Source organism: Chelonia mydas, chromosome 7, assembly GCF_015237465.2.
Source record: "Chelonia mydas isolate rCheMyd1 chromosome 7, rCheMyd1.pri.v2, whole genome shotgun sequence".
Lineage (NCBI taxonomy): Eukaryota > Metazoa > Chordata > Testudines > Cheloniidae > Chelonia > Chelonia mydas.
Genome location: NC_057853.1, coordinates 80800001 through 80814528, shown reverse-complemented (window position 1 = coordinate 80814528; position 14528 = coordinate 80800001). Strand labels below are relative to the sequence as shown.

Below are 14528 nucleotides of genomic sequence, written 5' to 3'. Positions count from 1 at the left end.
TATGTTTATCTGCTTTAACCTTGTAAACAACTCTTTAATTTCCTTTTCCTATGTAATAAATCTGTGTATATTTTATTATCGGATTGGCTACAAGCATTCTCTTTGGTGTGAGATGTAAGGTGCAAATGACCTGGGGTAAGTGACTGGTCTTTTAGGAGTGGAAGTAACCTAAATATTGCTGATTCGTGGTGTAAGGGACCATCTATCACAAAGGCAAGCTTACCTAAGTGACAAGATAGATTGGAGTACCCAAGAGAGCTGTCTGTGACTCTTATAGTGCCTGATGAGTTTGTACTTGATAATTGGTTGGTGAAATCTAAGTATGGAAGTCACAGCTAAATTGGGGTTTGTCGACTAGCTCTTAAGTCTGCCCTGAGGTTGGTACTCTGCTGGTCAATCTGACATTGGCTTCCTCTCACTTTCCACAGTAAGTTCAAGATGTATGTCCTGATGTTCAATACCATGCCCCTACCTTCCTTCCTTGTTTTCTGCTTCCTGATTTTGTTTAAACCCCTCCAAAATGTCCCTTTTTATCCTTCACCAGTACTCATCTTGATTCCTCTTTTCAAGATGCCCCTTTCATTTACAATTCCTTCTGTCTCTTTATTCAAATCCTTCTTTAAAACACACCTTTCCCCTTAAACTTATCAAAGATGACCCATCAGAGACAGATGTGTGCAACTCAATAAATATCAGGAAAAACTTAATGGCACTAAGATCTATAAAACTGAAATAATCAGAAATATTTAACACTGGTCTGAACAGAACTCTAGAAAATGTACTGTACTGATGATCCTACTGACAGAGTAGACTGGATGATCCAGTAGGAGTTTCCCCTCTCTAATTCCTATGACAGTAGCTTAAAATCAAGTTGGACATTTCTGGCACCAAGGACCCTTGAAGAAATATGGAGCTTTCTATATTAGATATCCTGGTAAATGAGAAAAGCTAAGAAGAAATTAGTGAGAAAATTCAGGAGGAGGGCAGAGAGAACAAGAGAAGTGAATGGAAAGGAAATAAACAGGAATGGGAGAAGAAATAAGGAGAAAAAGGTGATGCTGGATTTTTGCCATGCCACTTAGAGTATCAACAACACCACACACACAGGAAAAAAGGGAAGGGTTCATGAAGGTAAAAACAAAACACCAGAAAAAGATTTCTTGGCCTAACCCTTGGCTTTTATTTATTTGCAGAACCCAATTATATCTTCACCTTTTGCCTGTGAGTATGACAGGGGTTGGAAATACTACAGAGAAGGCACTCAGACAAAAAATGGATATTTTTCCTCAGTCAAAAAAGGCCAAGATACTGTGCAGACTATTGACATCCAAATCTTCAAAATTCTCAAGAAAAAAAGGGTTCTGTTGCTGTTTAAAAATCTTATTACTTCAGGTAGTTGAATATAACTCCACAATATAGCCCCTACTCCTACAGCTGCATAACAACTGAACTTCTCTGCACTTGCCTGAGAGTTCATGAAAAATAGACTAGGGAGAGATTTTTCTTGTAAGTATCTCAAATCTAGTAAAGTTAATGATCGAACAGATCCCCTTTAAAACTATAATCGAAATCAGATTTAAATAAGGCAGGAGTGGGCAAACTACAGCCTGCAGGCCGGATCCAGACCGCAAGCTGTTTTAAGCCAGCCCGCAAGCTCCCACTGGGGAGTGGGGTCTGGGGCTTGTCCCGCTCCAGCCAGGGAGCAGGGTCGTCAGCCGCTCCACATGGCTCCCAGAAGCAGCAGCATGGCCCCGCTCCATGCAGGGCACAGGATCAGGGGCCGTGCCACATGGCTCCTGGAAGCAGTGGCATGGCCCTGCTCTGGCACTCCAGCCGGGGAGCAGAGTCAGGGGCCGCTCCACGTCCCGCTCCAGCTCCTACTTGTTCCAGTGGCCCCCTCCAGCGCTCCAATGGGGGCTGCAGTGGTAGTACCTGCGGACAGGGCAGCATGCAGAGGCGCCTGGCCACGCCTCCACGTAGGAGCCAGAGAAGGGATGTGCCACTGCTTCCGGGGACCGCTTGAGGTAAGCACCGCTGGAAGCCTGCATCCCTGAGCCTCTCCCCATGCCCCAACCCCTGCCCCAGCCCTGATCCCCCTCCTGCCCTCTGAACCCCTCCAGCCCAGCCCAGAGCACCCTCCTACACCCCAAACTCCTCATCCCCAGCCCCACCCCAGAGCCCTCACCCCGTCCCCATCCCCCACTCCAGCTCAGAGCTCCCTCCCGCACCCTGGAGCCCGTACCCCTAACCAGAGCCCTCAACCCCTCCTGCATCACAACCCCAATTTTGTGAGCATTCATGGCCTTTCATATAGTTTCTATTCCCAGATGTGGCCCTCAGGCCAAAAAGTTTGCCCATCCCTGAAATAAAGTGTTTGTTTTTTAAACAAATCATAACATTTATTGTTTATGAGAACAATCCAATTTAAAAATGAAACATCTGCACATAACAGAACAACTCCAAAAATCAATAGGCAATCTAGTTAATTTACTTGGAGGGGAAAATAACAAGATTTACAAAATTTAAATTAGCCAAACATTCAATAACTCTCATACAAAATCTGTACAGTAATAAACTGCATTAAAAAGTTTGTCAAAGCGTTACCTGACTGACTCAAACACTAGTGTATACCTACATTACTAAAAGGCACAAAAGATTCATTTATGAAAGTGTACTGCATTACATGCAGTTATATTACATCATTAAATCAGTAATTAGGGTTGCCGAGTTTCCAGGACTTAAAGATTAATCTTTAATTAAAGTTTATGTCATGCAATGAAACCTCCAGGAATATGTCCAACCAAAATTGGCAGCCCTAGTCAGGACCAGCATGAAAAAGTTATTAAACATGTATTTGATGTTACAATTTAGCTGAATATACAAAGACACACAAGTCTCCCTTCTGTTTAGGAATCAATATGAAAATACAAACATTTAAATATGTCAAACTAGAATACAAAAGCTCTTTCAAAAAAGTTTAGCTGTGAGTTTTCCCAACATAAAGTATTCCTCACCACAGATCTTTCAGTAATCATTAGAAAAAGTTCAGACAACCACTGTCAAGCAGGGTAGGCCCCTGGGCTTGTGCTTTGAGGGTAGGTCTACACTGCAGTTAACCATCCACAGCTAGCCTGTGTCAGCCTTGGAGGCCATTTGCTGCCTTAGAGATATAAATGAGGGCAGGATGGGAGACAGAGGGCCTGTGTTAGAGGCAAACAGCCACCTGGGCAGCAGAGTTGGGGAAAGCACCAAAATAAATGTTTGAACACACTGGATTACCTGGCCCACGTTTCAATTAGCATGAGATTTAGCACTCTCCAGGGTATGAAATGCCCCAGAGTGCACAGCTTGAGAAATCCTGTGAAAATTCAAAGCATACTCAAAATTGAAATACACAGGAAAAGCAGTTAAGAACACATGGTGAGAGAGTTAAGGTTCTGTTTTTGAAGTACACATTTTTTTAAAAAATCAGAAAGGTTTACAGATTAATTAGCTCAAGATCTTTAAGAGCTGCAGAAATACATACAAGCCACAACACAAGATTTGTTTTTTTAAACAGCACTTGAGGTCTTGCATGGCAGCTACGTTACTCAGGATAACACATACAGCAACCTGTGCCTGCAAATTCAGTTTCTGATTTCTGCTGTGTTTCTTGTAAAAGACCCTCATTGTGTTTGTATTCAGCAATGATATCTTCTACGCGAGTTATGTAAAGTAAAGATAACAACACTCCAAGGAACTGTAAAATAAAACAGCAAATATAAATAGGAGACAAAGTACTGCTTATCCAACACCTCTCACTCTACATTTTCATATATAAAATTTGGGGCATCAAGCTAGTGCAATCTTGGGAAGGGAAAATCCACGTTTGGGGGGAATGAAGGACATATATTAATGACCAGCTGATTTAAAAAAAAGACAACAGTGGCTGTTTGAAACCATTCTGGGGTATGGAATGTTAGAATAAGTCTTGGTGGAGACAGATTAGTGGACAGAGTTCAGGTGAGGTGATTAGGGTCATGAAAAAATGCAAAATATGACATTGCTGTCACTAAATCAGTGGGGCTCTGTACAGGCACAAAGGTCCAGCCACATAAGTTTACAGAATACATAAACTTTAAATAAAAATGTATTTTATTAACTATAAAATCAAATCCCATTTTGTTTACCAAAGCAAAGAACCAAATATTCCCTTTAACGGACAATGTAATGGCCTAGCCTTACCTGGGGTAACAATATGCCAAGCATGACACCAGCCATGATGCTATAGTTGTCTAAGAACCAAATGAGTACTGCATTTGTGCATCCTCGGATATATATAATGTCTTGAACACTCAAGCGCTGTAAAATAATGAAATATACCTTCAAACAACGGTTTACTTAGAAGAGAACAGAGATGTATTTTTGGAATATAAAGGGTCAAATTCTGTTTCATTCACATCCATGCAAACCCTTTGAATTTGGCACAGAGGGCTTATCACCAACTCTCAAATAATGCATTCTGAAGTTTTTCAAACAAGCGCTAAACAAGTGCTTTTTACATTCCATTTATACTTTGCTGAAAAAAATATACCTGATCCTAATTTTAGACCATATGGAATACAAAGGTATCTATCTACCCTTTCATTCCTACTTTCCAAGCTGCTTCTGCTGGAATACAAAAATACAAAACCATAGACAAAGTGCAATAGGCTCCAAGTAGGCTGGAGACAAAAGAATATAAGGCTCAATCCTACAAGATTTTGAGCACTCTAGACCTGAGCCAACAAGACATTTAAGCCCATGAGTAGTCCCATTGAAATGAATGGAACTGCTCACATGGTTAAAATTAAGCACATGTTTAAACACTTTGCTGGATCAGGGCCAGACTGGAATGCTTAGCAGCTGGCAGGATAAAGCCCTCAGTCAATGAGCCTAAATGAAGGGAAAGATCATATTTAAAGGTGATTGCCAATCTACAAAAATGAACAATTGAAATTGGCATTTTATGCTAAATGCCTTATGAGAGAGGTATTTAATCCAACAGTAATTCTTGTTCTACAAGCCTATGAAGTACAGACCTGTGGCAGATCAAGTTATTGGCTTCTGTTCAGTATGCACTCCACTACTGTACTATGGGCCTGAGCCTGCAGCCCTTTCTCACGTGGCTAGTTCCAACAAAGCCCACAACATTGAAGTCAATGGACTAGTCCCACGAGTGAGATCTACAGGACTAGGCCATATGTCACAACTATACTTAAAAAGCATTAAAAGCCTGCCCACAAAAAATACAGAGCGTCCTACTTCCTCTCCACTATTACATTATTTTGTAAAGTTTTCTATATTTTATACCAACTATTATGGTATATAAGATACTGTAAGAACTAAAAGTAAGCTTTACAAAGATGTGTTTTTATTTAGTGAGAAGCCTTGGCTTTCCTAAAAAATAATTTCCTGGTTTTAGTCATGGCATTAGCATTACTGAAATGGTCCGTTGTATACTAAATATGCAGTATTAGAAGTTGGTCTGTATTTCTCATCTGAGTCAAACCAGCAAACCTAAAGGTGGAAGAAAGAGAGCATTTCACAGGCAAGCCATATGTTTCCTCATGGATTACTCTAGATAAATCAGGTTAATCTTTGATTTCTTTGTACTTCAAAAATTGGCAAAAAAAAGTTAAATAATGTAAGCATTATATTAATAATTTACTTAACCTTAACAAAATCCAGAAAGAAGAAATATGAAACATTTTACAATTAAGAGACTTTACAATTAAATTACCTCTCTGTCAATCATTTTATATCCACACATAGTGTTCATAATGTCTGTCTGAAAAGAAAAAATAAATGTCAAAAATTGGAAAAAATAATCACAAAAGCAAATTTATTTTTACTTTTCACTTATGTAAAAGCAACTTCAAAACTTGCAGTGAAGCCATAGCTGTGCCTACACAGCCTCTTCTCCTTACAGGCCCTCCTTGTCCAGGTAGGATCATGTCTTGTGCATGGAGCCGGCATGGTTGGTTAGGCAGTTGCACACTAGGGTGAGCTGCTAGGTATGCTTGCCAAGGTGGGCAGTCAGGAAAAGGCATTCAAAAATACAAGGGTATTTAAAGAGGGGGTGGCTTCCGGTGTCTGTAACACCTGGCCAGTAGAATTTATGGTGACTAGAGCAGTCCCTGTCACAAAGATTGGATTATTGTGAGACAGCTATTGGAGGACAGTTAGGGTAGACACAAGTCACAAAGTGTCTACACTTGCACTGTGTCAGTCACAGTAGGTTGACCATGGCTTCACGCCACTCAAGGAGGTGGTTTTACTGCATCACTGTAATGGGGCACTTACTTCGTCTGGATACAAATTTGAGCATAGACACATGCACAAATAGGTTGACACAAAGTGACTTATGTTGACCTAACTTTGTAGTGTAGACCAGATTGAAGGAAAGTGTGGGTCCACTACTTAGCAGGGAAGGAGAGCTAATAATGGAAGACACCAAGAAGGCTGAGGTGTTTTGTACCTGTTTTGCTTCAGTCTTCATTTAAAAGGTAAATTGTGACCAGATGCTTAATACAACTAATATTAACAATGAGGGGGAAGGAACAAAAGCCAGAATAGGGAAACAACAAGTTAAAGAATATTTAGATAAGTTAGATGTATTCAAGTTGGCAAGGCCTGATGATATTCACCTAAGGTACAGAAGGACCTAGCTGAAGCAATCTCAGCACCACTAGGGATTATCATATTTGAGAACTCCTGGAAGATGGGTGAGGTCCCAGATGATTGGAGAAGAGCAAACATAGAATCTATCTTTAGAGGGGGGAACAAAGAGGACCTGGGGAATTACAGACCAGTCAGACTAACTTTTATACCTGAAAAAATACTGGAACAAATTACAAAACAATCAGTTTGTAAGCACCTAGAGAATAATAGGGTGGTAAAAAACAGCCAACATGGATTTGTCAATAACAAATCACGCCAAACCAAACTAATTTTCTTCTTTGACATGATTACAGGCCTAGTGGATATGGGAGAAGCAGTAGACGTAATATATAGTGATTTTAGTAAGGCTTTTGACACAGTCCCACATGACAGTCTCATAAGCAAACTATAGAAATGTGGCCTAGATGTAATTACTATAAAGTGGGTGCAAAACTTGTTGAAAAATCATACCCAGAGTAGTTATTAATTGTTCGCTGTCAAACTGGGAGGATTTATCTAGTGGGGTATTGCAGGGGTCTGCCCTGGGTCCAATACTATTCAATATATTCATTAATGATTTGCATAATGGAGGGGAGAGTAGGCTTATAACATCTGAAGATGACACCAAGCTGGGAGAGGTTGCAGGCACTTTGAAGGACAGGATTAGAATTCAATAGGACCTTGATAAATTGGAGAACTGGACTCACAAGATAAAATTCAACATAGACATCTGTGAAGTGCTGTCCTTAGGTAGGAAAAATCAAATGCACAAAAACACACTAGAGAATAACTGGCTAAGCAATAGTACCACTGGAAAGGATCTGGGGGTTATAGTGGATCATAAATTGAATACGAGCCAACAACGTGATGCAGTTGCACATAACACTAATATCATTTTGGGATGTATTGTCAGGAATATCATATGCAAGACATAGGAGGTGACTGTTCTGCTCTATACCGTACTGGTGAGGCCTCAGCTGGAATACTGTGTCCAGGTTTGGATGCCACACTTGAAGAAAGAAGTGGACAAACTGGAGAGAGTCCAGAGGAGAGGAACAAAAGTGATAAAAGGTTTAGAAAACCTGATCTATGAGGAAAGGTTTTAAAAAACATGGACATGTTTAGTCTTGAGAAAAGAAGACTGAGTGGGGGTCTGATAACAGTCTTCAAATATGTTAAGGGCTGTTAGAGAAAAGAAGGTGATCAGTTGTTATCCATGTCCCCTGAAGGTAGGAAAAGTAGTAATGGGCTTAATCTCCAGCAAGGGAGATTTATATGAGATAGTAGGGAAAACTCTCTCACATAAGGATATTTAAGAACTGAAACAGGTTAACTGAGGGAGGCTGTGGAATCTCCATCACTGGAGGTTTTTAAGAACAGGTTAGGTAAACACCAGCCAGTCTAGGTATATTTGATCCTGCCTCAGTGTGGGTGGTGGGCCTTTCGAGGTCCCTTCCAGACCTGCATTTCCATGATTCTATGATTCCTAAATACTGGTAGTGTCTCAGTGTAGACACCCTTCAGACTAAGGTTAATACAACTCAGTCCTTTTTGCTCCTTTGTTTTACATCTCTCAAGACATATTTTACCTCTGGCAAAGTGGACAACATTGATTTTGTAATAGGGGTCCAGAGACCTAATGAAGTCATATATTCAGAGATTTTGTTACGATAATATATTACTTTAATAAATGAGATGCAGAGCCTCTTTCACACAGCTTTCATTTGGATGCACAATTTCTAGGTTTTTGTTTGAAATACTTATTTTATATGTTTCAAAAACCTTGGATCTATTTTGAAGCCTCAAGATATCTCATGCAGTAAGTATCTTATGCTGACAATCCTCAATAAAACTGCAGAAACCAAAGAGTCAGGCTGTTTTTTTAAGGCATAAAAACCTGGCCTCCAATTTTGAACTTGCAAGTAAACTGGCAGCACCAATTGTGGGCACAAAATTAGAGTCATTAAAATTTATTTTGTCCGAACTGTCTTTAGGCCAATTCTGAAAATCCTTGCTCAGAGGAGTATCCTACCTAGGTCAACAGGAGTAGCTCAAGTGTTCTGACAATGCTCCCAATAAGTAAAGGTTTTCAAGACTAGGCCCATAAATGTGATGAAACTTCTGCTGCAAGTGATTTAATACTTTTCAAAACATTTTAGCCAAATGCATAAACACAGACTTTAACACAATGCTTCACAACACAGAACATCATTACACCATTTAATTTTAGATGTAACATTGGCTAAAACAAAGCAGTGTAAGATAAATGCATCAGATAAATGCTATGGTTTGGGTGACTACTTTGACTCCAACTGAGTTCCTTCAGATTTACATCAGATCCGAATTTGGCCATCACACGTTAACAGAAGTTTTCCATGACCACAGAGTGAATGAGTATTTATAAATCATACCTGTAGATGTCCATACAGAAACCAAGCTGTATTTGGAAACATTTGTCAAACATGTAAGTTTGATTAATTTTTTGATTTTTTTTTTAAAAAGACTTCTGCTTTATGGACATGGTGGTAAGGTCTTCTATACAAATTAGATCAAAGAGTCAGTGCTGCAAGATTCCACAGATCGTACAGTGGCACATTCATGACTCAAGGTTCTTCTATTTCATAATAGAAAAGTTTTTAAAAAAATGTAAAACATACTACAATATCCAATCTGGTAGTCTATCCTTAAATCAAAAGATTGTATTTTGTTTTGGTGTTTGACCTTGCTCTTTGATAAACAGAGCTGAGTAAATCATTCAAAGACTACATTTATTCTGTGAATTCAGCTCTTCCTGCTCATAAAATATCTATGGACTACATTCTGTATTTTAATGTAACAAAGTTTTAGTTTTCTTTTCTTTTTTAATACTCTATGGACTTATTGTTTACATTTCAAACCCATGCTGTATTTTTTATTTGTGACTGGTCAGGAAAGTCACATGATATTGTTTCAGTTCCCTGAATAGATGAGAAGAAAATATTTTTTGTGGAAATACCCTTGAATGCAACTCTCAAAGTACTGTTCTGCAATATTCATGCCAGAAAAAAAGTCCATCACTCAAATATTAGTGAAAATTGAACATAAGGAGTATAAGTTGACCAAAAATGAATTAATAAATCTAAGTGAATAATTATAGAAGCTTTTTTATGAAAGTAACCAGTATTGTGTAGTTTCTACTACTGTTCTCACACAAATTTGAAGTAACCAATTTTAAAAGAGAGGTTGCACTTTAGACCTGTATATTGGAAATAAAATTACTATTGTGAATTAACAAGAATCTAGATTGTTCTTTATTGGTCACCACCATCCCTCTGCATCCTCAATTTAAAGGGTTAGTTCCTGGTCCTTGCAATGGCCATGTTACCTCAGTGCAGCTAATGACTGAACCTAAAGGATTTTCACACAATTGAATTTATTACTCTCAAACAGATAAGACTTAAAATATTAATTGCTTAGTTTTGAATTCTGAATGAGTCTATCCAAGCTGTGATACATATTTAAATATTTTCCTTTCAGTTCTCAAAAACAACATAGGCATAAAAAAAGGACAAGAAACATGCACACTTTTATATAATATATGCACAGTACAAACAGCATACAGCAAGACTTCTGAGCCAATTATTGCAAACCATTTTAACAAAAAATTCTTTATAGGAGCACTAACTTAAAGAAGTACATAAAAAGGGTTATTTATATGAGGTGAAAATAAGTTATCTACCAGTAGATCTTTGACTGGATCTGTGCAGAAAGCAAACGTTTAGATTTGGCATGACAAATACAGTATAAAAAACAGTCGGGTAGCCTTTTATCCAAGTTGGAGAACTAGAAGTACCTGGGCACATGCAGAAAGATGTATGCAGCAAGTACAGATGTCAATGCCAAATGCCCTTATTTCAAAACTAATTTGGTCAGGATCAGGAAAACATAGAACTGCACAATGAACAAAGTTGAGGAACTACACAAGTACCTTATTTTTCTGTCTTGTACACAGACCTCACTTCCAAAGACTGAAACAAAGTGGGAAAGGCATTTCCAGTATTTTTTTTAATTGTGGATCATTTCCTTATCAAACTTAATGTTACACTTAGCCTTCAAAGTAAGAGCACTGGTTACAGAATGCTCGTGATGGGTCTGATAGATTTAAAAACTGTTCCAAATCTCTAACCAAACCAGGACTTTTGGAAGGGTTCACATGAAAAAAAGAAAAGTTAGTTTCTGCCTCTCTCTCTGACAGCAAGCTGACATTCACTGCTTTTGGGCACGCAGCAGATAGAGCAGGGGTATTTTCGAGCTATTCAGACCAATTTTCCTGCTGTGGGTCATGCCATTTGAGAAAAGGAGAGGTTAGTTTCTCATTGTATGTATTCAGATTTCTCAGATCGTTGGGGATGAACTGCTAGTTAAGAGTATGTGTGTACGTACACATGTGAATGCAACTTATGAGAATGCATACAATGCTAAAGGGAAAGCATGAACAGTCATAAGAACTTAGAGGTGACGTGCAAATTAGCAAGGATAAGAGAAGCATTTAGTATGCAGCCAAATCAGAATTACTTTCCCCTTTTTAAGTTCCTCAGAGTCACAGATCACAAGCTCCCACTTCAAGCTCCACCCCACTATATACTATATTGGCCCCATAACAACCTTGTGGAGACTATGCTTAGCATAAAAACCTAGCAACTATGAAAATCTGTTCCTTTTTGCTTAATTAACAGACATACTTCCCAATATTCTTAATTGATGAAAAGTTATTCTTTAAGAGAATGAGTAATTTAGGATAGTTATTTTTCTGTGAATCACTGAGATTTAATAGAAACCAGCTAAAATAATAAGAACAAATAGAGTATACATACCTTATTTCTAATACAACAAGTATAGGGCACTCCACAGGCTAATGGCCCTGGTGCAGAACACTCATGATACGGATTCTTTGACCAGTCTTTAAAATCTTCCCCACCACAACACTTAAACTTAAAAAAAAGAAAAAAAAATCTGTCTTAATAAAAATGTTTCTAATAATTGCAGAATGAATCAAATATAAAAATGAATTACCGGTAATTTTAAGAAAGCTCAAGTATCAGAGAGAAAAGAGGCAGCAAAACGTCTGCTTGTCATACCACTGACTCATTAGCAAAAGTTATAGCACAGCATGTCCCAAAATTGTAGTCAAAGTCACAAATAAAATATGCAGGATAAGGGAAAAATCAGATTTAACATGCATTGGATCAGAGTCAACGTTTCAAGTAAAAAGCCCAAGCATCATTTATAGAAGAAACCAGTAAAATCACATGATTAGAGGCAAAATGAAAGAGGAAAAGCTCCCATCATGTTTGTAGCAATGGTTAAATACTTTAGTTTATATAAAATTGTATCCACAGGAAAGTTTCTATCTGACTGACAAGGAGGGAAAAGCTAAATTGAAAGATCCAGTTTGCTGTTAGTGTACGTATGCCATTAATGGGTAGTGTTGAAGCTGGGGTTATAATGGGACTATCAACTTTGCTTTGATTAGCAGGTGTGTGTGTGCGTGCGTGCACGCAATGTGTGTACATACATACATTGCATTGCCCCTCAAAATAGAAAGAATATTAAGACATCTAAAGAATCGGGCTCCTGAAGAGCAGGATCCAATTTCAATATGCTGTCTATTCAAAATGACTAGCAGCATTATGGATACATGTCATGTCCCTCTATCATTCATTAAGCCATTACTCTAAATTTGACAGTAAAAGTAACTGATACTCAGTCCCAGCTCTATGTTTGAAAGATGATAGATTTTGGTTTGGATCTGAATAACACAAAACTTATTTCTTTTTTAGTTGAATTTTGAGCTGGTCAATTTTGACCAGGTTCCTGTAAAAAATGAAAAAGATTTTAAACACAAAAAAGATATTTTATCTAGGGATGTTCCTGCAAATTATAAAAAACAGCAGAATGTTTTCAAAGTGATTTAATTAACAGAATAGGACTGTGATCCTGCAAACAAAACAAATATTGTTAATTTACAGTAGTCCAGTTAAATAGCCCCCCGCTATTGTTTTTTTCAAAATGAGGAAAAAGCGTGAGTTTATCTATCACTGGTACTTATAATCACTGTCCATATATATAACTATTTGTAGAACATGGAAACTCTTAGAAGGGTATGAACTAAAATGACAAGATAGCTTAGATGGTTTGCTTTTGAAAACTTTTTCCATGTTTACTTTGTTTTTGAAAGTACCGTGGTGTTTCCATAATGATGTTACAAAATTTGTGCACCATCTAAGCCACTTAAGTTTTTAACACATCTATACATTGTATGGCTCCCTATATACACATCTGAACACTTTCTGTTTTTTCTATAGTCTCAAAAGTATATGTCAGAATTCTTAAATAATCCAATAAATATTTTAACACAGCAGCTTTAATAAAGGCGATGAGTCAACCACGTATGCTATTAAATACTGTTCAGCTGCGCTCAACATCATTTCTGAATTTTAGTAACAGATATATTTCCTTCAGTAAGCATTTCAAGAAGAAATCTGAAGAATCTGTTTAAGCAAAATACAGTACTTCATAGCTTTTGTAAGTGAAACCCAGTCCAATGCCCATTACAGTGGATTTCAAAGGAAATCTTTGCATTGTCTTCAGCAGGATTTGAATCGTGCCCTTAGTCCCAGATTCACATTCAGAGGTGTAGGGGTTGCAGTTTGCACTCCTCACACCTGGGAGGGAAAGGGGGCTTTAAAAGCCAACTAGAACTCCATAAAATCCCTGCCAGCAGAAGGCTACAAGAGATTTTCCAGCTCACACAAGGGAGTCTATTCCCCCCATTAATGGGAGTTAGATTAACACACCAAGGAAGAATATTCTCCGTAATATTTATTATCAAGAGTGACATTCAGGGGTTTACCACGTTCCCTTCTAGAATTAGTTTTAATTAAATACTCCCAGAAAAACAAACCTGCTTTTGAACAAAATCCATTATGTTTTTGAAGTCCAGATCATCATAATAATTCTTAATTCCTCTTCGGATATTATCATTTAAAAAGTCAATTGTCTAGGGGACAAAAGCAAAATAAGATGTATCACTTACATATTCTACAACAATATTTAAGACTCAGCACTTATTGATAGGGTAACTAATGGGCATAAAACTAGCACAACCAGATATTCTGTCATTATAGATGCGGGTAGTAACTAAATTAGGCCCTGATCATGTAAAGACTTATTCACTTGCTTAATTTTCAGCACATAAGTAGTCCCATTGACATCACTGATTAAAGTTTAAGCACATGCATACGTTTTTGGATAATCAGTGTCTTAGATGTCACTTTTTATGATAGTATAAATAATTAACATTACCTAGCTCTTATATAGCACTTTTCATCTATAGAACACAAAGCACTTTACAAAGGAGGCAAGTATAATTATCCCCATTTTACAGATAAGGAAACTGAGGGATGGAGAAATGAAGTAATTTGCCCAGAGTCACCCAGCAGGCTAGTGGTAGAGACAGGAAACTGCACAGGTCACCTGAGACCAAGTCCAGGGCAACCTGACCCTTAACAAGCCAGCTCAGATTGTGGGATTGGGGAATGGTCCAGATCCCTGGCAGTTCGAGGGCAATGGCCTACCAAAGGCAGCCCTCCTGGGTTAGAGGAGCTACAAATGGTAAATTCACAATATATCATTTCTGGAATGCTTGCCAAGAACTTTTCCACTCAGCTTACCCAGAACACCTGGTCCAGTTCTGGGAAAACACTTCATCCAGTTCTCTGGGATCCAAAAACTCAGTTCAACTGCAGCTACTCATTCGGGTTACTTTATTAGGCATGTAACAGCTCTATGCCCATCCTGGCCAGGCC

At 38.2% G+C, this 14528-nt stretch overlaps 1 protein-coding gene across 1 annotated transcript in view; it reads right to left on the bottom strand.

Moving 5' to 3' along the window:
* Positions 1–2473: 2473 nt before the first annotated feature.
* TSPAN15 (tetraspanin 15) overlaps positions 2474–14528 on the bottom strand; it is a 39250-nt gene continuing 27195 nt past the window's right edge. The window contains exons 4-8 of the mRNA XM_037905889.2: positions 13625–13720; positions 11535–11651; positions 5762–5809; positions 4225–4341; positions 2474–3739 (exon numbers count right to left, since the gene is read on the bottom strand). Coding sequence (XP_037761817.1) covers positions 3587–3739; positions 4225–4341; positions 5762–5809; positions 11535–11651; positions 13625–13720 — 531 coding nt within the window. The 3' untranslated portion in view covers positions 2474–3586. The remainder of the gene's footprint in view (positions 3740–4224; positions 4342–5761; positions 5810–11534; positions 11652–13624; positions 13721–14528) is intronic.